This window comes from Entelurus aequoreus, linkage group LG07, assembly GCF_033978785.1.
Source record: "Entelurus aequoreus isolate RoL-2023_Sb linkage group LG07, RoL_Eaeq_v1.1, whole genome shotgun sequence".
NCBI lineage: Eukaryota > Metazoa > Chordata > Actinopteri > Syngnathiformes > Syngnathidae > Entelurus > Entelurus aequoreus.
The window spans coordinates 19181063-19208401 of record NC_084737.1 but is presented as its reverse complement, the minus strand read 5'-3'; the positions used below and the strand labels follow the sequence as shown (position 1 = coordinate 19208401).

General features: G+C 38.0%; 1 protein-coding gene across 5 annotated transcripts in view; it reads right to left on the bottom strand.

Annotated features, from left to right (window-relative positions):
* LOC133653477 (complement receptor type 2-like) overlaps positions 1 to 27339 on the bottom strand; it is a 44695-nt gene that overhangs the window by 15555 nt on the left and 1801 nt on the right. Inside the window, exons 2-12 of one of the 5 annotated variants that reach the window (XM_062052784.1) lie at positions 26550 to 26627; positions 26281 to 26469; positions 19770 to 19869; positions 17024 to 17100; positions 16764 to 16943; positions 16519 to 16692; positions 11321 to 11389; positions 9216 to 9281; positions 7653 to 7700; positions 5954 to 6032; positions 1019 to 1088 (exon numbers count right to left, since the gene is read on the bottom strand). In XM_062052784.1, the coding sequence (XP_061908768.1) occupies positions 1019 to 1088; positions 5954 to 6032; positions 7653 to 7700; positions 9216 to 9281; positions 11321 to 11389; positions 16519 to 16692; positions 16764 to 16943; positions 17024 to 17100; positions 19770 to 19869; positions 26281 to 26469; positions 26550 to 26607 (1110 nt within the window). In that variant the 5' untranslated portion in view covers positions 26608 to 26627. The remainder of the gene's footprint in view (positions 1 to 1018; positions 1089 to 5953; positions 6033 to 7652; positions 7701 to 9215; positions 9282 to 11320; positions 11390 to 16518; positions 16693 to 16763; positions 16944 to 17023; positions 17101 to 19769; positions 19870 to 26280; positions 26470 to 26549; positions 26628 to 27339) is intronic. The other 4 variants (XM_062052783.1, XM_062052786.1, XM_062052785.1 and 1 more) reach the window with 4 other exon arrangements.

The window sequence follows — 27339 nt, the reverse complement described above, 5'->3', positions numbered from 1 at the left end:
TGCGCAACCTATACTAACACAGCTCCACTTATCTCATTCCTTCCACACGCACGTCTATCCTCACTCCTTCCGCAACTCAAGAACACAACATCAACTTCAGCAGGTCGTTACACTATATTCTTTAAACACAGCAACATGTGTACCACAAATTAAGCACACGGCTTTACCTTTACTTGGCAGTCCATGTCTTTTTTAAAACACGCCATTCGTCATCAACTTTTCTCTTTTTAGCGCATCGGGGATAACCGCGCATCACTTGTCGCCGTGCGCCTTCACTCACAGGACATACGCCCATAAATAACACTTTTCAGAATAAAAGCAGCACAGTTGTATTGCACGCACGACATAGATGATTTTTTAAATTTATTTTTTAATTTGCGATTGCCGCTGCGCACACGAGCATACGTCCACATGGAAGTAATACACATAACGCTTTTCAAAACAAAAGAAGCACCGTTGTATTGCACACTCGAGATAGATACTTTTTAAAATGTATTTTGTAATTTATGATTGGCCTCATGCGGGCCGGACAGGGACGTACAAAGGGCCGGATGCGGCCCACGGGCCGCAGAATGCCCAGGTCTGTTTTAAAGCATAGCGCCACGTTTATCGTTAGTTTTAAAGCCAAAATACGTCCATTCTCCCTTTTCTGTCTCCACCCTGTTCCTGCTTGCAAGTGCTCTGTGTGTGTGTGTGTGTTGATGTGCGACATGCGGATGAACAAAAAAAAAAATGACCGGTTTATTTTCAAATGCCTTATAGTACCGTACCTTTTTTAATTCATTAGTACCGCAGTACTTTTTAAGTACCGCTGTACCGTACAATCCTAGGTGATACTTATATTAGTCAAAACAAAAGTGAAGCGCTAAAATAATATGACCCGTTTAAAGCAAATATCCAACAGAATGCTAAACAATTCGGGGCAATATTTAAAAAGATGTTCATGTATCAAACATGACATGATATTAATATCCAGGAGTTATTGCATGTTCATTTGGAATAAACAAGTTGTTCGCACCTAGCTTCTTACGGACATCACCACTCCCTCATCTGTAGTAGCGACGCTGTTGGAGCGACCCTTTCGATAGCTGCAATCCATAACCAGCAATCAACATGGGCGTGAACGCACCAGCACGCAGAAAAGGAAAACAAAGAGCAGCCAGACAGACGAAACGCAAACACAAGTTTGTCATTCCAGCCATCACCATTCAGAAGGGAAGGAAAGATGCCGAGGTGGCAGAAAGATGACAACACAGTTTTACACACACACACACACACACACACACACACACACACACACACACACACACACACACACACACACACACACACACACACACACACACACACACACACACACACACACACACACACACACACACACACACACACACACACCTTTGGCTCAGCAGCTTGCAATTTTAAACACCGCCATACATTTCTGAAAGGGCTGTGGTAATACAACTTTTTCACTTTCAATACTGATATTGGAGCTGTGAGTTTTGGCCGATACCTACATTGATCCGATCCGATATCAGCAGGAATCATACATACTTGTATTATTTACGAGTGTGAAGTGTTAGAAAAAGTTGGATCAAGTGAAATGAGTCAGGAGAATAATGGTAGCTATAAAAAGCACTAATCTATTATGAACCGTCTGCAATGGACTTATGCTTTCTTTAAATTGAAGTGGAGTGGTAATTGTTTCTTTAACGACACCTAGTGGTTGCAATTATTCATGTATGACGCAGTAAGTTGAATGATGCGGAGTAATATGCAACTATAATTATTTGATACTTGTTTGTATTGACAAATGTGCTGTTGTGATTGTTCAATTAAATTACAAGCTTGTGTGCTATTGTGTGATTTGCTGTTGTGTAGCTGCTATCTCTCAGTAGCCTAAAGCCTAGCATGTTTACTTTTTGTCAATGACTTAACTGTAAGGATGTACGATACTACAAGATGTGGGAATCTTTGGTGGGCACGTCACGATTCCATTATGATTTAAGAGCTATGATGCGATTAAAATTTAATTATTGATGCAGAGCATCTTTAATTTATGTATATTAATACAATTGTACATTTATTTTGTTTCACTCAATAAGCGTTTATCACTTGCAACTTTTAAAAACAATACATTTGTAATAAACAGTTAAATGTATTCCCATTACATTTATTAAATATATGGAAAAAACTGGAACATAAGTGCCCTATAATAAAGAAGATGGTTGGATTTATCAGTAAAGTGGCTCACTGCAGTCAGCCAAATTTTGGAACTGTCTGCAGTACTTAATTTACAATAAATTAATTGATTATCAACGTTTACTCATCGATTTTATAATTGTCCATGTCCGAATTGCGATGCATCTAAAAATCGATCAAATGTTTCTGATGATGTTATTCGGCACTGATCGCGTTATCTTATTGTCGTGTCTCTAAATAGCTGACAATACAAAAGGATACATACAATTTCGGTTTGATAAAACTGGGTGATTTATTCTAATTTCCACAAATGTTCTTAAATAAACAAATGACAGAAGAATATGCCGATGAGCTAGCACATTACGTACTTACCTAGGCGTGAGAAAAAGTAGTTCCCACCAATTGTGTTTCATTTAGAAAATATCCCAATGGTTTAGTTACCTTGCACTCGGGTCCTATTCGTTATATACATTATCTCAAATAACTAACGAATCAAAAGTATTGATATTTTGATTTGAGATAAGAGCATAAAGATCTGGTATCAATATTTCAGTATCGATCTGCACATCGCTAGTTAACTGGCTGTCATCTTTTCACAAGTAAACACTGCTTGTATCGCACATGATATCACACATTTTACATGCAAACATATCACATACTGTTTTTTTTGCTGATATCGGACCAATATCGATATCGGATCGGGACACTCAAAGTTTCCCGAAAGACTTGCACATGCGGACTAACCTGGAAGTCTAAGGAAGCATCCGCGCCTCAATATGTTCCTAACTGTATTCCATAACCCGTGAAATGTGTAACTCAAACAGAAAAGCTACAGATCAGCAGTTCCTTCCCAAGAAAACTTTGGCTCCAACACTTCCTACAAAAAGTAGGAGTTTGGAACATCAAACTTGTAACAAAAGTACCCCTAATCAAGAGATCGACCGATATGTTTTTTTCAGGGCCGATACAGATTAGTACTGAAAACGATAATCGATATTTGGAGCCGATATTTATTTGCAGTAAAAGTTATTGAAACATGAATAGTTATGTCATTAAACAGCTGGACAAGGCTTTATGTGTTTTTTTTAAAGAAACGTCTTTTATGCGGCACTAATGTTGCTTAATTTATCAATAAAAAACATCAAACACCTTTATTATGTGTGTCTAAGAGGAGCATCAACATTTTATTCCAAAATATGGAAAATCTCCTGGGAAAATTGGTCAAAATATGACATTTCTCTACATCACAATAACTCATCTACTCCATTTATATATACCCTTTTATAACACTTTATGGATTTAATAAAATGTAAGGTTTCCTCCTGAAATATTGTGAACATTTAAATAAAAACAATTAAATAAAAACAATTCTGGGCAGATAATTTCTTCCTGGATGTTACAGAAAGAATGAGAATGTGTGAGCTGCGCCTGCTCTTCTTTACTTACATAATAATCTCATATTTGTCAATTTACACAAAGTTTGGATTTTTGGCAGAGATGTATTATCTGCCGTCATTATATGGAGGTTAATTTGTGTTTTTATTACAAATGCTTTTTTTTTTTTACACTGAATTTGTGTAACTGAATTTTTTGCGTTAGAATTTTGTGAACCAATTTTTTTTTACCTCAAATGATGCTGACAATTTTCTTAAAAAAAAAAAAAACGTTAGCAAAATGTGTGCTTAAAATTGTTATGAAATTCAGTTTTTTTAATTTCAGTGTAAAAAAATCATTGTAAAAAAACTTCAGTGTATAAAAAATTCAATATTCAGTGTAAAAAAAGTTCCAGTTGAAAAAAAATCAGTGTAAAATAATAACCAAAAATGTGCTGCTTCACTTCCGGTAAGTTAAGACTGAAGCAACCGATCATGTCTCAGAACCAGCCAAATGAGGTGTCAAGTTTGAAGTCATGTGACATGGGTCTTGCAAAACAGCAGAAAAAAGGCAGTTAACTTGGCATAATACAACATAATTAACATTTCAATAATGCTGGCTGGAGAACTATAATTTTTCTTACAATTAATTTTAAAATATAACATTTTTAAACACACGCATTTTGGTAACATTTTGTTTTCAATGAAATCGTCAGCATAATTTGATGTAAAAAAATTAAGTTCACAAAATTCAAACGCAAAGAAAACAAATTCAGTGTCCAAAAATAGCTTTTGTAATAAAGACACCAATTAACCTCCATATCCTTACATCCATCTATCACTGACGCGTTGTAACGCTGAGAATGAATGACAAAACTGGAATTCCTATGGGGGGACAAAAATGAGGTTTTGACAGGTAAGCAAAAGAGACGGTGGGCGTGGCCACGTGAGCGATGCAGTGAAAAAAAGGCAGGGAAAACTACTGCACTAATTATTTATTTCCTAAATTCTGGTATTGCATGTGTACATAGTGTATCTGCTGATGTAGTTATAAAAAAAATAAAAAATACTGTAGTAAATATAGTTATATATAATAAATAAATAATATATATATATATATATATACAGTACATAAAAATAAATAAATAAATAAATAAATATATATATATATATATACAGGCCTTGAATTTTAACTTTTTAAGGTCAAGGCAAGTGTCACACTACACAGCAAAATGCTGTGTCACACAATGGTTTTTTGAAGTAATATCTTTGGGACATAAAAAAAAACAAGTAATGTAAAAAAAACAACTGGTGTTTACTTTTTGATATCAAAATAAAACACAAAGCAGTTTGGGTAATGAAGATGAAAAGTGTAATAAACAAGCTGTGTTCTTCGCTTGGTTCAGTACAACAGTTTGGCCAACAAAACTAAAGAGTGGCACCTCTCACATCGAATACACAATATTCACAGCCTTTGTTCAAGTTCGATGACAAAACATTGTAGCGAGTACTGATATTTGAACACTGATACATTTTGCAGTTAAATAAAGGACGAGTGAACATGCCAGTCAACAAAGTAAAGACTTTATAAACAAGTTGTGACAACGTTCACGACACATCGCCTACTGCAAAACATTAAATAGTTTTCTCCTTTGCTGTATAATTTTTGTGTGGATACAAGTGTCTCCAATATTGTCCACACCGGTCGCCATCTAAACACAGCGGTGGGCTCTTAAACGCACAGTGGGAAGCGAGGGGGAAATGGCGTTAAATCAAGCGCTTGGCTCCGTTTACTCCGAGGGGAAATCCCCCGAGCAAAGTCCGTGTCCTTAGTTCGCCATGATTATCAAGCCAAACGACACTAGTGCCCATGCGCCTGACTTCGTGTTGCCTAAAATGCATTGATAAATGACGGTTTTTCTGTAATTAAAAAAATTACACGGTATTACTAACCGTCTGGACTTTTATTGCAAATTATCATTATACGGTTTACTGTTACATCCCTCGTCCATTAACAAGTAAAAAGTCAAGGGTGGTCACGGCAGTTCGTGCCGCAGATGTTGGTCAATTTTTTTAGGGTTTACAGCAAATGACGAGGGTGGTCGCGGCTTTTGTCGCTGTTAAATTCGAGCCCTGTATTTCTATAATATAGTAAATAATGGCGGCGATAATCGGTCGATCTCTACCTTGAACCCAACACAGTACACAACATCACCATGCAATGTTCCTACTAAGAAGCATCAAGGTGTGAGCAGTAAAGCTGCGACGGAGAGGATAAAGTTGTAGAAAACTCCAGTGGAAGAAGAAGAAGAAGAACACGAAGAAGAAAAGCTCCTGAAGGTGTTAGTCGGCAAAGTTCACTCAACAAAACACTTTACCCAAGTTTGTTCTCTTTGTTGATGAATGCTCCTCGGAAGTGATAGCATGCAGCAATAACCACCGTGAGCACAATGACAACTATGGCCAGCAGGGAGAAAACAAAAGTTTGACCAAATGACAGGGCCGTGAATGAAAAGTTAAAACATTTCTCATGAAAGTAACCTTCACAATAAACCATCATCAGTCAAAGTACATGTGAATATTTCTCATTAATTCATAAATGACAGTGCGTGCTTTTATTCTGGTGGTGTCCACATGTCTACAGGTAAAATGTAACTACAGGTGGTCCTCGTTCTATGGCGTTTTCATGGTTATGAGAGAGTTTCATTGTGAAGAAAAAAAAAAAGGCGAACTAGATACACGGGATGGCGGAGTGATATGTCGTCGCTACACCGAGGAAAGAAGTTGCTCCTGTTATTTAGGAGCGCTTTTAAACTTTAAACTCCAATAGTTCTCGCAGACGTGCGGCAGACTCTTTTGTGGTGGCAGAGCATAAAAGAAAAGAAAAGCCAAACGCTCAGTGGAGAAATTAACTTTGCATTAAAACGCCCCTCGTAAAAGATGAATATGATATTTCTGAACATACTTCTAATATGAGAGAGATGGTAGTGATGACTAGACAGCGTAGTGGTCTCATTATTGACACTTATGGATGAATAGCTTTCACGTTATTGCCGAATGGTACCAATTCTTGGTACTTGGGAATCGATACCGGTACTAAAAGGTAACAATTTCAATACAACTGTCCAGTTATGTTTTGTTTTTTTACACTTCTAAGTATCATTTGCAAGTATGCATTAATTTAGGTTTGTACTAGGTGTGTTGCCGTAGTCAGGAAGTAGTCTTTGCCATTAAGTTAAATGTTCCAGTCTTGTCTGGTGTTGAGTCCAACAAAGTGTTTATACTTATTACACACCATCTGATTTTAACATGAATCTTAGTTGTAGTTTTCATAACCAAAATGTGGAGGTGTTAAAATCGCCATGTATAATCGCTAATGCTAATCAGTAGCATGTATATGGCAAAATCCAACATAAACTAGCCTCTAGCTAGCACATTTTGAAAAGTGGAGCCTTACTTTCTGTGCTTTCTATCTTTGTTGGCATGGAAAATCATATTACGGTACTTAGAGGGAGTCCGCTACAAATACGCCTGTTTGCCCAAGTGCTTGAGTCGGTGCCGAGTCTGCCACCGGACGAGACGTCACGTGCAACAAAAGTATGCAAATATGGTACTGTTTGATTTTTCACAAGTTTATACCCTGTAGTACCGATAGTACAGAACTTAGTACCCATCCAGATGGACACTTCCTCCTCTAATAAGACGGTCTGTGCCTTTCAGTGTGAAAACAACCACAAGAATAAAACTAAAGAGTTGTTTTGTCTTTTTACGGTTTTATGTCATATTTTATTACTGTATTTTATGTCCTTCATGTTTCCTGCCAGTGACTTATTAATACAAAGTTTGAACGGAGCTTGTTTGTAACCTGAGGACCTCCTGCTGTAGTGTTGTAGAAAATGTGGGCTACGTTTAAAAAGAAGGTGTATGCTTATTATGTGGGCTATGTTTAAAAAGAAGGTGTATGCTTATGATTATGCTAGCATGATTTAAAACAGATCATTAAAAGCCATAAATGCAATATAACGTATATTATATATATACATATATACATGCTACACCAATGAAGTTAATACCTACCTATAAGAGCGACACCCAAAGGCATCCACAAGCTGTTCCCACCATCTCCTGAAACAAAGACTTGCGTTAGGTGTGTGGAATTACATTGATCTTTTAGTGGCCTAGTGGTTAGAGTGTTCGCCCTGAGATCGGTAGGTTGTGAGTTCAAACTCCGGCAGAGTCATACCAAAGACTATAAAAATGGAACCCATTACCTCCCTGCTTGGCACTCAGCATCAAGGGTTGGAATTGGGGGTTAAATCACCAAAAATTATTCCCTGGCGCGGCCACCGCTGCTGCTCACTGCTCCCCTCACCTCCCAGGGGGTGATCAAGGGTGATGGGTCAAATGCAGAGAATCATTTCGCCACACCTAGTGTGTGTGTGACAATCATTGGTACTTTAACTTAACTTTATTGCCTTACGCTTAAATGATACTAACCAATATTGTCATTTGGTGCATCAGAGGCTAAAATAGATCAATAATCAAAGTGACACAACAAGCGTTAAAGGCCTACTGAAACCCACTACTACCGACCACGCAGTCTGATAGTTTATATATCAATGATGAAATCTTAACATTGCATTACATGCCAATACGGCCGGGTTAACTTATAAAGTGCAATTTTAAATTTCCCGCTAAACTTCCGGTTGACGTATGCGCGTGACGTAGCCAGTGAAACAGAGGTATGGCTTCCCCATTGAAGCCAATACGAAATAGCTCTGTTTTCATCTCATTATTTCACAGTATTCTGGACATCTGTGTTGGTGAATCTGTTGCAATTTGTTCATTGCATTATGGAGAAAGAAGCTGAGCAAGCAAAGAAGAAAGTTGTGGGTGCGAAGCGGAGTGTGTGTTGTGCAGGTGTTTGAATTGTATTGGCGGGTTATATGGACGGGAGCTAGGAGCTAGGATAACAAACACCTAGGTGTTTTTATGCGGGATTAATTTGTGGCATATTAAATATAAGCCTGGTTGTGTTGTGGCTAATAGAGTATATATATGTCTTGTGTTTATTTACTGTTGTAGTCATTCCCAGCTGAATATCAGGTCACCCCCGGCTCTCACAGCATCTTCCCTATCTGAATCGCTTCCACTCCCCACAAGTCCTTCACTTGCACTTTCCTCATCCACAAATCTTTCATTCTTGCTCAAATTAATGGGGAAATCGTCGCTTTCTCGGTCCGAATCTCTCACACTTCTGGCGGCCATCATTGTAAACAATAGGGAACTTTGCGGATATGTTCACCCGACTACGTCACGCTACTTCCGGTAGGGGCAAGCCTTTTTTTTTTCAGATACCAAAAGTTGCGATCTTTATCGTCGTTGTTCTATACTAAATCCTTTCAGCAAAAATATGGCAATATCGCGAAATGATCAAGTATGACACAGAATAGATCTGCTATCCCCGTTTAAATAAAAAAAATTCATTTCAGTAGGCCTTTAACGCTAAAAACTAAAATATAGTGTATTGAATAAAATGCTTGTTTTGACAGTAGTGCTGGAATTCAGAGGATTACAATGAAGAAAATACAACAGAATCATCTGGATTCTGTTTTTATGCCAAAATACTCAAAATTGTACCTTTTGGTGTCGGTGTGATTGGTGATGATGGTGTCTTGTCAGACGGCGTCGTGGTCGTTTGTTTTGCTGTTGGGGACAACATGTAGTATTTATTATAATTAAAAGGAATGTACAAGTAGTATTAGTTTATACACGTAGTATTAGTGCATACACGTATAAATGTACAGTTTATACAAGTGGTATTAGTTCATACACATATAAATGTACAGTTTATACAAGTAGTAATAGTGCATACATGTATAAATGTAGTTTATACACGTAGTATTAGTGTGTACATGTATAAATGTACAGTTTGTACAAGCAGTATTAGTGCATAGGTGTATAAATGTAGTTTATACAAATCATAATAGTGCATTCATGTATAAATGTAGTTTATACACGTAGTACTAGTGTGTACATGTATAAATGTACAGTTTAACAAGTAGTATTAGTGCATATGTGTATAAATGTACAGTTTATACAAATAGTATTAGTGCATACGCGTACAGGAATCTTCTAAATGGGGTCCCAGGGACCCCATCAGGTCATACAAATGGGGTCCTACAGTAAATTTTTGGGGTCCCACTTTTTTGTAACTGTTTTGAAAACAAATGATAAATGTAGGCATTATCCTGTTATATCTCACACTCTCTATTGTGTTTTGGAAAAAGGTTGTCATAAACGTTAATTCATTAAAAAAATGTTTTTGCATTATGTAAATGTATTCAGTTATAAACATTCATTCACGTTCTTCTTTCCGTCATGGATCTAAACTTTACCGCTGCCTGTATTTTTTTCTATATTTTCATTTAATAAGTTGTAGGTGTAATTATTTCAGTATAAAAGTGTAAAAAGTTTTTTGCCTCGGTCATGAAATTAAGATGTAATCGTGTGCCGTGGCATACATGCGTATGACACGTTTAATTGCTTATTCTCACCTGTATGTAGATCATCAGTCGTTTAAAAACCGCCACATCTACATTTTCATGGCAAATAATGCCAACAAACTTAGAATTTGGCAAGTTAGTTTCAATGTCATGTAATACAGTGGCACTCAATTCCTCTAGCATTTCATCACTGGCTTGGTGATGGCCATAAGCTGTGTTCCCCTTTAAGAAGGCGCCATGTGGGGTGAGTGACACGTGTAAGTGAGTGGGCAAGTTAGGAGAGGGAGCACTAAGTGGATTGTTGAAAGCAGGTGTGTCAGGAGTGTTAATAGCATGGTGGATGTGCGCTTGGCCTTGTGGAAAACAAATAAAGAGCTGTAACAAATTGACCGCCTCGTCATTCCAACCAAAGAGTGCAACTGTAGGGACCCACTGTCGGGTCTGGAGGGAACGTCTCCCCCGCGCTCCTCGACCACGGTCTGGGAGCATACAAGCAGGAAAGGTGCCTGGTGAGGTTGGATCTTTGAAAATCAGTGCACCCGGTCGTAAAGGTGTTCTTTTTCTTAGCCCGTTTACATGGCGTGCTAAACATCTTTCCATCCTCATTAGTGAGCCATTTGCTGAAATGTAGCTCCTGAAGCCGCTTGTCATTGAAGCTTTGCTTCTTGGCTTTATTGCTCGCTATGACCAAAACAATAATACGCGGGAGTCCTAATACCAGAAATGCACTATTTGTGATCGATAAAACTTTCGGCGAATCAAAATGTAAGAAAATGTACCCGAAAGTGCATTACTGGTTGGAGGGTTTAGGGGGGGGCGGGGTGCTGAAGCCTAACTCAGCTACATTCCAGTATTTATTATAATTAAAAGGAAACATAATGGGTGTCGTTTTAATGCTGAATAATCCAAATATACACTTTATACACAGTGTTAGTGCGTACATGTATAAATGTACAGATTATACAAGTAGCATTAATGTGTACATGTATAAATATACACTTTATACATGTAGTGTCAGTGCGTACATGTATAAATGTGCAGTTTATACAATTAGTATTAGTGTGTACATGTATAAATGTACACTTGGTACAAGTGATATTAGTGTGGACATGTGTAAATGTACAGTTTATACAAGTAGTAATAGAGCATACATGTATAAATTTAGTTTATACAAGTAGTATTAGTGTGTACATGTATAAATGTACAGCTTATACAAGTAGTATCAGTACAAAATTGTACCTTTTGGTGTCGGTGTGGTTGGTGATGACGGTGTCTTCTTGTCAGAAGGCATTGTGGTTGTTTGTTTTGCTGTTGGGGACCACATGTAGTATTTATTATAATTAAAAGGAATGTACAAGTAGTATTAGTTTATACACGTAGTATTAGTGTGTACATGTATAAATGTACAGTTTATACTACAAGTAGTATTAGTGCATACGTGTACAGTGTACAGGAATTTTCTAAATAGGGTCCCAGGGACCCCATCAGGTCATAAAAATGGGGTCCTACAGTAAATTTTTGGGGTCCCACTTTTATGTAACTGTTTTGAAAATAAATGATAAATGTAGGCATTATCCTGTTATATCTCACACTCTCTATTGTGTTTTGGAAAAAGGTTGTCATAAACGTTAATTCATTATAAAAATAATACAAAAAGAAAACATTTTTTTGCATATGTAAGTGTATTCAGTTATAAATATTCATTCACATTCTTCTTTCCTTCATGGATCTAAACTTTACCGCTGCCGGTATTTTTTTCTATATTTTCATTTAATAAGTTGTAGGTGTAATTATTTCAGTATAAAAGTGTAAAAAGTTTTTTGCCTCGGTCATGAAATTATGATGTAATCGTGTGCCGTGGCATACATGCGTATGACACATTTAATTGCTTATTCTCACCTGTATGTAGATCATCAGTCGTTTAAAAACCGCCACATCTACACTTTCATGGCAAATAATGCCAACAAACTTAGAATTTGGCAAGTTAGTTTCAATGTCATGTAATACAGTGGCACTCAATGCCTCTAGCATTTCATCACTGGCTTGGTGATGGCCATAAGCTGTGTGTTCCCCTTTAAGAAGGCGCCGTGTGGGGTGAGTGACATGTGTAAGTGAGTGGGCAAGTTAGGAGAGGGAGCGCTAAGTGGAGTGTTAAAAGCAGGTGTGTCAGGAGTGTTAATAGCATGGTGGATGTGCGCTTGGCCTTGTGGAAAACATAAATAAAGAGCTGTAACTAAATAAATGGGTTATACTTGTATAGCGCTTTTCTACCTTCAAGGTACTCAAAGCGCTTTGACAGTATTTCCACATTTACCCATTCACACACACATTCATACACTGATGGCGGGAGCTGCCATGCAAGGCGCTAACCAGCAGCCATCAGAGGCAAAGGGTGAAGTGTCTTGCCCAAGGACACAACGGACGTGACTAGGAAGGTAGAAGGTGGGGATTGAACCCCAGTAACCAGCAACACTCCGATTGCTGGCACAGCCACTCTACCAACTTCGCCACGCCGTCCCGTAACAAATCGACCGCCTCGTCATTCCAACCAAAGAGTGCAACTGTAGGGACCCACTGCCGGGTCTGGAGGGAACGTCTCCCCCGCGCTCCCCGACCACGGTCTGGGAGCATACAAGCAGGAAAGGTGCCTGGTGAGGCTGGATCTTTGAAAATCAGTGCACCCGGTCGTAAAGGTGTTCTTTTTCTTAGCCCGTTTACATGGCGTGCTAAACATCTTTCCATCCTCATTAGTGAGCCATTTGCTGAAATGTAGCTCCTGAAGCCGCTTGTCATTGAAGCTTTGCTTCTTGGGTTTATTGCTCGCTATGACCAAAACAATAATACGCGGGAGTCCTAATACCGGAAATGCACTATTTGTGATCGATAAAACTTTCGGCGAATCAAAATGTAAGAAATTGTACCCAAAAGTGCATTACTGGTTGGAGGGTTAGGGTGTTGGGGGGGGGTGCTGGAGCCTAACTCAGATGCATTCGGGTATTTATTATAATTAAAAGGATGCTGAATAATCCAAATGTACACTTTGTACACAGTGTTAGTGCATACGTGTATAAATGTACATTTTATACAAGTAGTATTAGTGCATATGTGTATAAATGTACGGTTTATACAAGTAGTATTAGTGCATACGTGTGTAAATGTACAGTTTATACAAGTAGTATTAGTGCATACGTGTATAAATGTACAGTTTATACTAGTATTAGTGCAGTAGGTGTGTAAATGTAGTTTATACTAGTATTAGTGCAGCAGGTGTGTAAATGTACAGTTTTTACAAGTAGTATTAGTGCATGTGCGTATAAACGTACAGTTTATACAAGTAGTATCAGTGCAAATGTGTATAAATGTACAGTTTATACAAGTAGTATTAGTGCATACGTGTGTAAATGTACGGTTTATACTAGTAATATTAGTGCATACGTGTGTAAATGTACGGTTTATACAAGTAGTATTAGTGCATACGTGTGTAAATGTACAGTTTATACAAGTAGTATTAGTGCATACGTGTGTAAATGTACAGTTTATACAAGTAGTATTAGTGCATACGTGTGTAAATGTACAGTTTATACTAGTATTAGTGCAGCAGGTGTGTAAATGTACAGTTTATACAAGTAGTATTAGTGCATGCGTGTATAAACGTACAGTTTATACAAGTATTATCAGTGCAAATGTGTATAAATGTACAGTTTATACAAGTAGTATTAGTGCAGGGGTCGGCAACCTTTACCACTCAAAGAGCCATTTTGGCAAGTTTCACAAATTAAAGAAAGTAATGGGAGCCACAAAAAAAAATTGTAAATTCAAAATGAAAAACACTGCATACAAAGCTTAAACGCTTTGTGCTATGTTAACTAGGGGTCTCCGACACACGCACCGGCACGCACTTTAATGTGGAAATTTGATGTTAGTGCAGCCCGCGAGTTTTGAATGAATGGCGCTTGATAGCGTCATACTTGCCAACCCTCTCATTTTTCCCGGGAGACTCCTGAATATCAGAGCGTGATGACACTGCATTTGGCGCCCTCTACAGTCTGCCCTAACAGTGTACCTGCTCGACCACACGTAGAATGCAATTTCAGCTTGCTCACGTAAGTGACAGCAAGGCGTACTAACTCAGCAGCCACACATCTTACACTGACGGTACCAATACCCAGAATCCCATGCAGCCCTAACTCTTCCGCTCAACCAACGCACGGAGAGGGGGGGGGGGGGTTTGATGTGTGGGGGGATTTGGTGGTAGCGGGGGTGTATAATGTAGACCGGAAGAGTTAGGGCTGCATGGGATTCTGGGTAATGGTTGTGTTGTGTTTATGTTGTGTTACGGTGGGATGTTCTCCAGAAATGTGTTTTTCATTCTTTTTTGGTGTGGGTTCACAGTGTGGCGCATATTTGTAACGTAACAATGTTAAAGTTGTTTGATACGGCTACCGTCAGTGTAAGCTGTGTGGCTGATGACTAAGTATGCTTTGCTGTCTCCTGTGTGTGCAAGTAATAACAACATGCAACATGTGGCTGGACTGGCACGCTGTATGTAAATGAGGACAATTAAATTAAAATTACAATTGCAATAAATTAAAATTAAATTAAAAGAGGACAATTACTGCAGTGCAATTAGGGCACGCCCTTTATTTAGTAATTAGAGTGTAAATAGGATTATTTTTTCCCTGGGAGTAATCTATGAGGGACACTGAGATCCATAAATCTCCTGGGAAAATCGGGGGGGTCGGCATGTATGTAGTTGAGCCGCATCAGAGTGGTCAAGGAGCCGCATGCGGCTCCGGAGCCGCGGGTTGCCGACCCCTGTATTAGTGCATACGTGTATAAATGTACAGTTTATACAAGTGGTATTAATGCATATGTGTATAAATGTAGTTCATACAAGTAGTATTAGTGCAGTAGGTGTGCAAATGTACAGTTTATACAAGTATTAGTGCATACGTGTATAAATGTAGTTTATACAAGTAGTATTAGTGCATACATGTATAAATGTATAGTTTATACAAGTAGTATTAGTGCATATGTGTATAAATGTACAGTTTATTAGTGCAGTAGGTGTGTAAATATACAGTTTATACAAGTAGTATTAGTGCTTATGTTTATAAATGTACAGTTAATACATGTAGTATTAGTGCATACGTGTATAAATGTACAGTTTTTACAAGTAGTATTAGTGCATAAGTGTATAAATGTACACTTGATACACGTAGTATTAGTGCATTAATCCATCAATTTTCGACCACTTGTCCCTTTCGGGGTCGCGGGGGGTGCTGGAGCCTATCTCAGCTACAATCGGGCGGAAGGCGGGGTACACTCTGGACAAGTCGCCACCTCATCGCAGGGCCAACACAGATAGACAGACAACATTCACACTCACATTCACACACTAGGGCCAATTTAGTGTTGCCAATCAACCTATCCCCGGGTGCATGTCTTTGGGGGTGGGAGGAAGCCGGAGTACCCGGAGGGAACACACGCAGTCAAGGGGAGAACATGCAAACTCCACACAGAAAGATCCCGAGCCCAGAATTGAACCCAGGACCTTCGTATTGTGAGGCACATGCACTAACCCCTGTGCCATAGTGCTATACGTGTATTAGTGCATACACGTATAAATAGTTCATACAAGTAGACTTAGTGTGTACATGTATAAATGTACACTTGATATATGAAGTATTAGTGCATACATGTATAAATGTACAGTTTATACAATTAGTATTAGTGTGTACATGTAAAAATGTACAGTTGGTACAAGTGTTATTAGTGTGTACATGTGTAAATGTACAGTTTATACAAGTAGTAATAGAGCATACATTTATAAATGTAGTTTATACAAGTAGTATTAGTGTGTACATGTATAAATATGCAGTTTATACAAGTAGTATTAGTACATATGTGTATAAATGTACAGTTTATACAAGTAGTTTTAGTGCATATGTGCATAAATGTACAGCTTATACAAGTGGTATTAGTGCATACACGTATAAATGTACAGTTTATATAAGTAGTATTAGTGCGTATATGTATAAATGTACAGTCTATACACATAGTATTAGTGCATACATGTATAAATGTACAGTTTATACAAGTAGTAATAATGCAGACACATATAAATGTACAGTTTATAAAAGTAGTCTTAGTGTGTACATGTGTAAATGTACTGTTTATACAAGTGTTGTTAGTGTGTACATGTGTAAATGTACTGTTTATACAAGTGGTATTAGTGCATACAATGTTTGTGGTGTCAACATGGTGCGGAGGCGGGAAGATGTCAACCATCAACATGAAACTAACTCACCCACAACATGTACTGATAAAAAAGAGCAACTTCCACTTGAATGTGAACATTATAATCTGTATTATCATTACCGGTATTAATATTTCATGCTCCGTAGCCAGAATGCAAAAACAAGTTAAGGACTCACGTAGACAACTGGGAGCTGGTGGCGACCAGGTGCTGTTGATGCCACATGTGATGCTGGCAGATCCATTCATTGTGTATCCTGCCAAGCACTGAAATGTCAGCATGGCCTTGTATCCATAAGGGGGTCGTGCTACCCATTCAGCCTTTTCTACTATGGGTTCTAGACAGTTCACCTCTGCAGGAAAGACGGAAAAAGAAATCAGACCCTCTTGAGAAGACGTTCATGTGCTAATGAGAGATACTTACTGACACAATTTGGACGATCGGGTTTGAATTGACCATTATCTGAGCATTCTACGATTTTGGATCCGTTGAGGGTATAATCCTTTTCACAGCTGTACTGTAAAACTTGTCCATATGTATAGCTCTCTAAGCCAGGGCTGAACAAGCCATTAGGTAATTGTGGTGGGGGATCGCACACCACCACTGCAAATAGGAAAAGGCAACTGGTTAATTCAAAAAAAAAAGTGTGGTAAAGTTCGTGTTAACCAAGCCAGGTTAGCTACCTTCGCAAGACGGCAGGCGGCCGCCTTCCCACCCTTGATCTCCACATGTGAAGGAATCTTTGCCAACCAAGATGTAACTAATAAACAGAAAAACATCAGTTCTAATACATCAACAAACTACATATATTTGACACAAATTCATTCAAACAAATACATGACATCATTTGGATCATGTTAAAGCATTACATGTACACACACTAAAAAAATGTAGCCAAGTTTCCTATTTATTTTTTTAAAAGTTATTTAAATAAATAGAAAATACACTTTATTGGCAGAGGAAACATTGGAATATTGTTCTGGCTTCATAAGAGCCACATTATGTTTATTCAAGTGTTTAATGTGTTTATCTTCTTGCATTTTAATTTGTAAAAGTTTTTGAATGTTTTAGTTGCTTCTGGTTTATGTGACGTAAAGAGTTCACTTCCGGTTAAACACACATCCGTCTGTGTCGAGTATGGATCGATCACTCTGTTAAGACAGCACTGTCTTAATGTTCAATGTGAATATCTTAGTTTTCCAGAGTAGACCGTAATGTGTTTATTAGGGTGTAACGGTACGTGTATTTGTATTGAACCGTTTCGGTACGGGGGTTTTGGTTCGGTTGGGAGGTGTACCGAACGAGTTTCCACACGAACATATTAAAGCTAAAGTCTTAACAAGCTGCTCCGCTTTCTGCGTCTGTCTCTGTTAGTATTCTACACAGCACCCAGCATTGTCCCACCCACACAACCATCTGATTGGTTACACGCACAGCGGTAACAGCCAATTAGCAGTGCGTATTCAGAGCACATGGAGTCAGTGCTTCTGCGGTGGGGTTAGCAGATAGGTGTTTAGCAGGTAAGCATCAGGCTGTGGACTGTCCCCAAATTATAATAAACACCTCCCAGTCAACTACTAGTAACATCACTATGAGCCCGTTGCCCTCCTAGAAATATAAAAGGCAGCTCAGCTCGCTCGCAGTCCTGGCTTGAGGGGAAGGCTAATTCGCTTTTTTGCGTAACGTTAGCTCATTTTGCGGTGTGTGTGTGTGTTACGGACAGCAAAGCCCTGTCTGTCTGTTATTTCACTTTACCTTTTTCTGTGTTGATTGAGCTGTGTTGAAGCAGCAAAAAAGGACATTATGTTAAATGAAGAGTTTCTGTCTCTGATAGTTGATATAATAATGTAACTGCATCATTAAGCCTACATGAACTCCATGGTGTTCAGGGATGGATAGTCTCTCCTATTGCTATTGTACTATTTTTACAGCAATTGTTACATTAATCATTAGTAATGTAGCAGCCTAGTTTTGAATTACAGGGTCCCTGCTGTCACATGTTGATAAAAAGATAACATTTACATAATAAAAATCAACTACAGGCTTCCCAAATGCTGTAATAAATCAAGCATGATGAGTTGACTTGAAACTGTTTAATGTTGCACTTTTTATATGTAGAAGAAAAGTTTTGTCATTTTATTTAATCTGAGCAACAACTTGAGGCAGTTTAATGTTGATTAACTATTATATAATTATAGTGTTCCCAATGTTAAAAGGATAAAGCCATTGTTTACAAATTTGGTAAATAAATAACCAATGTTTTCTTACTGTACCGAAAATGAACCGAACCGTGACCTCTAAACCGAGGTACGTACCGAACCGAAATTTTTGTGTATCGTTACACCCCTAGTGTTTATACAAGTTTAAGTTGGGGGAATGACGTTTTTTATGGGGGAAAGACGTTACGGTCACTTGTCTCCATGTTAGCATTTAGCAAGCTAGCAAGCTCTATCAAAGTGATGTCATCAACCACAGTATTTCGATTAATCTAATTTAATACGGTTGTTCTAACTGTTGGGAGTTCTACCGCGATAGGGATGTAACAATATGAACATTTCATATCACGGTTATTGGGACCAAAATTATCCTTATTATCACGATAATAACAAAGTAACTATACACACACTGAAATCCGTGAACCAGGTTTTATCTAAAAAAATTTACAAAATAGATTGACACAATTGGCACATGGGCAGAATAAATATTAAATATTGTTTTAACTTCTTAGAGCCATACTATTTTTATTTGAGTGTTGAAAAATATTTATCTTCCATTGCAATTTGTAAAAGTTTTAGTGTTTTTAACAATAAATAAAAAAACGGGTTTTGGGCTCACCATTTCCGGTTTATGTGACGTCACTGTAGTTCCCTTCCTGTTGTCGTTATTCCTTCGAGTATAGAGCGATCACTCTAAGGTAACACAGTCGGTATGTTCAATGTGCACAATTGAATAGTTTGGTTTTTGAAACGGTAATGTGTTTATATACATTTGTATTTTGTATGTCCTTTCTCAATGGGGAAATACAATGTCTCTCATACTCGTGTCCGCATTTAAGCTAGCTAATGAGCTAGTGCTCGCATGCTTCTCAGTAAGTGAGCAGTATCACCGGTCTGTCAATCTATCAAAGTGTCATCAATCACGTTTTTTCGATCGTTTTTAATACTAACCATCGGGAGTTGTTCCGTTTATCGTTACACCCTAATACTGCAGTTATCATTATTGCTGTTTATCGTTACATCCCTATTATATAAACACATATAGAGCTACATAATTAGAGCTAGAAAGCTAGATATAGAGATGGAGTGATATAAATATCTAGATATAGATGGATAGAGATAATTAAATAAGATATGATAAGATAAGATTATGTCTAGAAATTAGATCGAAAACAAAAATATGCTTATCATCAGTAGTCACATTTTGTCTTACCCACGGTTGCAACTGACGGAGATTGTATCACCAAATTCATTCCCCTGTGAATAATCAACATTTCCATTTGGCACGTTTCCAATGGAGCCACAGGTCTTCCCTAAAAAAACCCAAGAATAATGATGTGGCGTTTAATAATAACACATGATCACAAAAGACTCAAATACAGTATTAATACTAGGGATGGAACAGTCCATAAAATCCACAGTTTGAATCTTGTTAAGTTTTTTGACAGTTTATATCCCAATAATCCACCATTACTCTAATCAGTTGTGATTCTTACAAATATACCTGATAAATTCAATTAAAAATGGCTTCTAAAGCCCTGACCCTTGAATTAGTGTAAACAAAAAATGTAAGTGTACAATGTTTACAATCACATTATAATATATAATGTACCATCCACAAAAAGTGAAGCACACAAACAATCAGCAGTAGTTGTCTTTGTCCAAAATTTAAAAAAAAATGTTGGTTAGTTACATGCAAAACCTCTTTATATTTATTGGTGCAGTACATAACTGGACAAATTGACAAGTATTTTAAGTCAAACCATAATAATTTTGTAACTGAAATGTTACTTTAAGTATGAAAGCTTTTTGTTGGCCATTTATGCATAAACCTAACAGCTCAGGCACATTGGAATTCTTGTGCGCAGTCAACAGAATAGCAAAATATTTAAAATGTTTAATGATTTATACAAAAAATTACAAAAACACTATACAAAGAGATGGGATATGCACAGTTTTAAATAAAAATACCAAAACATATGTGAAGGAGCAAGTGAAATTGCATATTTTGCACAAGTATTTAAGTAAAAAAACAAATCACATTGCACATTCTTAAAGAACAACATATACAGTGGGTGTGGATACATTTTGGCCTAATTCCTGTGAGAATCCTGCGTGTGAGCAAAGAATTAAAGGAGTGGAGGTAGGTTCATTTATCCAGGACTAGCTGCAGTATGCTCAAACCACCACCAGGTAGCATCTGTGAGCATATAATCTCATTCTCTTTTGGATGTATCCCATCTTTACATCGAGGACTTGCCATTGTTCATGCATCCTTTACTCATGCTTTGAGTGAGGTAAAATGTAATCCAGACACAATGTATATACAGTCGTGGTCAAAAGTTTACATACACTGGTAAAGAACATAATGTCGTGGCTGTCTTGAGTTTCCAATCATTTCTACAACTCTTATTTTTTTGTGATCGAGTGGTTGGAGGACATACTTGTTGGTCACAAAAAACATTCATGAAGTTTGCTTCTTTTATGAATTTATTATGGGTCTACTGAAAATGTGACCAAATCTGCTGGGTGAAAAAGTAGACATACAGCAATGTTAATATTTGGTTACATATCCCTTGGCAAGTTTCACTGCAATAAGGCGCTTTTGGTAGCCCTACACAAGCTTCTGGCAAGCTTCTGGTTGAACTTTTGACCACTCCCCTTGACATAATTGGTGCAGTTCAGCTAAATTTGTTGGTTTTCTGACATGTTATTGTTTCTTCGGCATTGTCCACATGTTCTCAATGGGGCTTAAAGGCCTACTGAAATGATTTGTTTTTATTTAAACGGGAATAGCAGATCCATTCTATGTGTCATACTTGATCATTTCGCGATATTGCCATATTTTTGCTGAAAGGATTTAGTAGAGAAAATCGACGATAAAGTTCGCAACTTTTGCTCGCTGATAAAAATAGTCTTGCCTGTACCGGAAGTAGCGTGACGTCACAGGAGCTAGTATTCCTCACAATTTTCCTTTGTTTACAATGGAGCGAGAGAGATTCGGACCGAGAAAGTGACGATTACCCCATTAATTTCAGCAAGGATGAAAGATTCGTAGATGAGGAACGTTACAGTGAAGGACTTGAGAGGCAGTGATGGACGTATCTTTTTTCGCTCTGACCGTAACTTAGGTACAAGGGCTCATTGGATTCCACACTCTCTCCTTTTTCAATTGTGAATCACGGATTTGTATTTTAAACCACCTCGGATACTATATCCTCTTGAAAATGAGAGTCGAGCCAGCGAAATGGACATTTAAAGTGACTTTTATCTCCAAAACAATACATCGGTGACACACTTAGCTACTGAGCTAACGTGATAGCATCATTCTCAAATGAAGAGAGAAACAAAATAAATAAACCCCTGACTGGAAGGATAGACGGAAGAGCAAAAATACTATTAAACCATGTACATGTAACTACACGGTTAAAAATTCTCAGCCTGGTAAGGCTTAACAATGCTGTTACTAACGACGCTAAGGCTAATTTAGCAACTTAGCAACCGGACCTCACAGAACTATGATAAAACATTAGCGCTCCACCTACGCCAGCCAGCCCTCATCTTCCCATCAACAGCCGTGCTCACCTGCGTTCCAGCGATCAACAGCGCGACGAAGGACTTCATCCGTGGGTTTGGCGGCAAGCATCGGCTAGGCGTCTTCTATCAGGGTAAGTAGTCCTTGTTGTGTTGCTGTAAGTATTGTACTTAGCCGCTAAGACACCGATCGATCCCACCTACAACGTTCTTCTTTGCAGCCTCCATTGTTCATTAAACAAATTGCAAAATATTCACCAACACAGATGTCCAGAATACTGTAGAATTTTGTCGAAGAAAACAGAGCTTTGTGTATTGTGTCCAATAGGGCCCAAACACTTCCGTGCATTTTCTGACGTCACACGCATAAATCATATCCAAAGGAGTTTTTCAACCGGAAGTGTGGCGGGAATTTTAAAATTGCACTTTATAAGTTAACCCGGCCGTATTGGCATGTGTTTCAATGTTAAGATTTCATCATTGTTATATAAACTATCAGACTGCGTGGTCGGTAGTAGTGGGTTTCAGTAGGCCTTTAAGTCAGTACTTTGGGAAGGCCATTCTAAAACCTTAATTCTAGCCTGATTTAGCCATTCCTTTACCACTTTTGATGTGTGTTTGGGGTCCTTGTCCTGTTGGAACACCCAACTGCACCCAAGACCCAACTTCCGGGCTGATGATTTTAGGTTGTCCTGAAGAATTTGGAGGTAATCCTCCTTTATCATTGTCCCATTTACTCTCTGTAAAGCACCAGTTCCATTGGCAGCAAAACAGGCCTAGAGCATAATACCACCCCCACCATGCTTGACGGTAGGAATTGGTGTTTCTGGGATTAAAGGCCTCACCTTTTTTCCTCCAAACATATTGCTGGGTATTGTGGCCAAACAGCTTGATTTTTCTTTCATCTGACCACAGAACTTTTCTCCAGAAGGTCTTATCTTTGTCCACGTGATCAGCAGCAAACTTTAGACGAGCCTTAAGGTGTTGCTTCTGGAGCAAGGGCTTCCTTCTTGCATGGTAGCCTCTCAGTTCATGGCGATGCAAAACACGCTTGACTGTGGACACTGACACCTGTGTTCCAGCAGCTTCCAATTCATTGCAGACCTGCTTTTTGGTGGTTCTCAGTTGACCCTTGATCATCCTGGCCAATTTTCTCTCAGCAGCAGGTGATAGCTTGCGTTTTCTTCCTGATCGTGGCAGTGACAAAACTGTGCCATGCACTTTATACTTACGAACAATTGTCTGCACAGTTGCTCTTCGGACCTTAAGCTGCTTTGAAATGGCTCCAAGTGACTTTCCTGACTTGTTCAAGTCAATGATACGTTTTTTCAGATCTGTGCTGATTTCCTTTGACTTTCCCATTGTCGCGTTTGTAAGAGTCTAATGACTGCATCACATTAGTCCTATTTAAATGGGCTCAGACAAGTCAACAGGTGTCGTCAATCATAATCACTGACATGAAGTTAAGAAGCTATGCCATGAAGCTAATTTGATTTGATTGTAACTTTTCTACATCACCAAAATTGATAATGTATGTTGCTGTATGTATACTTTTGACCCAGCAGATTTGGTCACATTTTCAGTAGACCCATAATAAATTCATAAAAGACCCAAACTTCATGAATGTTTTTTGTGACAAACAAGAATGTGTTCCAATCACTATCACGAAAAATAAGAGTTGTAGAAATTATTGGAAACTCAAGACCGCCATGACATTATGTTCTTTACAAGTGTATGTAAACCTTTGACCACGACTGTATGTTTTATTGAAGATACAGTACATTCCAGACTATAAGCAACTACTTTTTTCCTAGCTGGATCGGCTAATTTAAGGATATTTTTTCGCTAATGTCCATACATTTTTGTGTTCAATAGTTTGCAGTAAACCCACGTAGAGGACTGAAATGGTATGTTATTGTTTGTGCTACAGCGCCATCTTTTGGACGAGTTTGCTCACTGTGGGTATTGGGGGGGCTGAAAATGTACTTCCTGTTTTAATACCTTAAACCGGAAATAAGCATCCAGGCTGTTTTTGATAAAAAATTATTTGTTATTTATAACTCCGAGCAATCTTTGTAGGTTTCACAGTTTGACTAACACAATTCTTACTTAATAAAGCGTCCCCTGTGTGATTTCATGCATATTTGTACGTGCCGTCATCACGTAATGACGCTAGCGTTGTTAAAATTAGCCAATATACTAACACGTCTACGACTGTCTGTTAGTATTATTGACTAACAAAGCACATTCAACAATACCGCAGTAACAATGATTAATGTGATCATTTTGGTCACTGTATCGTAATATGAAATGTTCATATCTTTACGCCCCATTCCACGTTCAACAGTAGATTTTGTCTGTACTGACCAAATCCGTGTTTGCGTCCGCCATTAATACGCAAATCCACTGTTGGCGTTAACGCACTTTTTACGCATTGAAATCAGAAAGGACGCAAATTTCCGGAAGTTCGCACGTCCTCGGGACGCAGTTTTTTTTTAACCAATGCTGCCTTCTCCACGTTTTAATTGGTCGTCTTCAAAGTAATTAACTTTCCGGTACAATTTCTTAAATTTTGACTCGCCGAAAGTTTTATCAATGACAAATACTGCCTCAGTTTGCACTCGAACAACTTTACCGCGAGGGGCTGTCAAAAGAAAGACTTCATGGTAAACACTAAGGTGAGTGTAAAGTCAACCTTTTTAACTTCATCCTGTGCCATTCTCCAGTAAATGAGTTGTTTTAGTCTTTGTGAGTCCATGGAAACTTCACTTTTGTCTCCCGCTGGATCGACATCGTTCGAGGATGGAGACAGCCTAGCTGTTAGCTTCAAGCCAACCAGCACCCGACCAGATTCCTCCACCCCAAAGACATACTTTGCAGGTCAACAAACGGGGAAAATATGTGCCTTTTGAAGTGTTAATGTGGGAGGAGTGTTCAAAAGGAGTCTCTTTTGGAGAAGTGGCTGACAAGTTAGCAAGTGTCGCTCGCATCGCTGACAGTGACGTCATCACAGTCATTGTTTACTGAAGCAGAGACGCTCATGCGTCGCCAGGCTCTGCTTTTTATCCAGACTTATCAGATTAAATTTTTTATTATCTATAGCAGAGGTGTCAAAGGTGTAGCCCGGAGGCCATTTGCCATTTAAAAATATTATTAAAATAAACAAAAACATAACAAACGTGGAATAAACAAAACAAAGCTGTGTTTTTTCTTTAAAAACAGTCATTGCTCAAAACATAATATTAAATCAAAATCAATGTTTTTATGAATTATTGACCTATCTAAGGCTCCGATTACTTCACATCAAATATTCCACTTTGAAAAAATAATTTGTGTGGAAGATTTTGCATATTTTGTGTGATTGACATAAAATAAAAACAGTTTTCTTTGACAAAAAGGGCAGAAAACTAACAAACTTTTTTTTTTTAAACTACTACTTAGATCTGATGTAGACTCTAGAGATTTAAGCGTTAAATAAATAATGTATGTATGCCCTGGCAGACGATTATCATCATTTTATGACCGAAGCAAAAAACTTTTTACACTTTTATACTGAAATAAATACACCTACAACTTATTAAATAAAAATATAGAAAAAAATACCGGCAGCAGTAAAGTTTAGATACATGAAGGAAAGAAGAAAGTGAATGAATGTATATAACTGAATAAATTGTATGCATAATAAAATAAATAATATAAAATATGCAAATAAAATATGCATAAAAATGTGTTTTCATTTGTATTATTTTTTTAATGAATTAAGTAACGTTTATGACAACCTTTTTCCAAAACACAATATAGAATGCGAGATATAACAGGATAATGCATACATTTATCATTTGTTTTCAAAACGGTTACAAAAAAGTGGGACCACAAACATTTACTGTGGGACCCCATTTTTATAACTTGATGGGGTCCCTCAGACCCCATTTTGAAAATTCCTAGCGCCAACACTGAAATCATAAGTCCCTACTTCGCCTCACAATGCCTAGAATGCTGGAATTTTTATTTTCCTGAGGGAACTCCCCTGAAGGAATCAATAAAGTACTATCTATCTAGATAGTAGCAGATACAAAATAAACGTGATGCGAACAACACACTGTGTCGGGTCAACCAAACCGTTCAGATAATTTCCATAAACCGTTCCATCCCTACTATAAAAATAAATAATTAAAACAGGCGAGGCTTACTTTTGCATATGAGCGTAACTTGACTCCAGGTTCCAGCTGTGCAAGTGATGGTTGGAGAACCTCCTTCCGGCGTGTAACCCACATTACAGGCAAAAGTAGCCGTGCCACCGTCTGGAAAACTTTCCGTAAGAATGTCTGTGTCCGTCAAGTCCATGTTGGCACCTCGAGGAGGTGTAGAGCAGCTTTGAGCTGTCGTGGAAAATGGAAACAAGATAAAACTGTTGATATATTAGATCATCAACTGCCTTCCGGGTCTCTGACACACTCACCTTGAGCAATCGTAGCAAGTCCAAACAAACTTAGTCGCAGGAATAAAAGGATGTCCATGGTCGAGGTAAATGTAGTATCTAGAAAAGAAAAAAAATGCAACAATAAATCTATTATTTTCAGCAATTGGATCATGTCATTTGGACGTTGCTATCGGCAACAGTGCAAAATGTGTTGTCGAACTTAAGGAAGGGAAGTATGGGATCTTACCCAACCTATTGGATTTTGTAATATTCAAGAAGCATGTATGCATCAAAGATTTGTCTTTCTTGTGCAAGTTAGTAAGTACATTAAAAAAAACATTTTTGGTATTATGGTATTCGTTTATTTGGAACATGCAGTTACAATATGGCACACCACATATTTGCAGTTTTTTAATTAAAGTATAGTAAGGAGTAATAGGAACCAGAGCTTATTTAACCCTAGCTCAGACCTGGGCAAATTAAGGTGGGTGTCAGGGACAGACGCGGAAGGAGATTTTTACAACAAAGCTCTAGAGCTTAGTGATTTATCAGATTGTAGGTGGGTTTGTTTTTTTACCCTTCGCGTTCATATTTCGCTGTGTTTGTTGTATTTTTGTTGCGTTTCGCATGATTGTAAAATATATCTTTCGAGAGGGGGTGTGACGTTTATATGTTGTCAATATTCAGTGTTTTATCGTTCATAGTTAATATTGTAAATCCCACATTCTTTATTTTCATGTACATTCTGGGTGTCTCATTCAGTTAAAAAAAATTAAAAATCTGTTACGTTTTTTAAGGCGGTCTGTCATAACGTTTTTAGCTCAGTTGG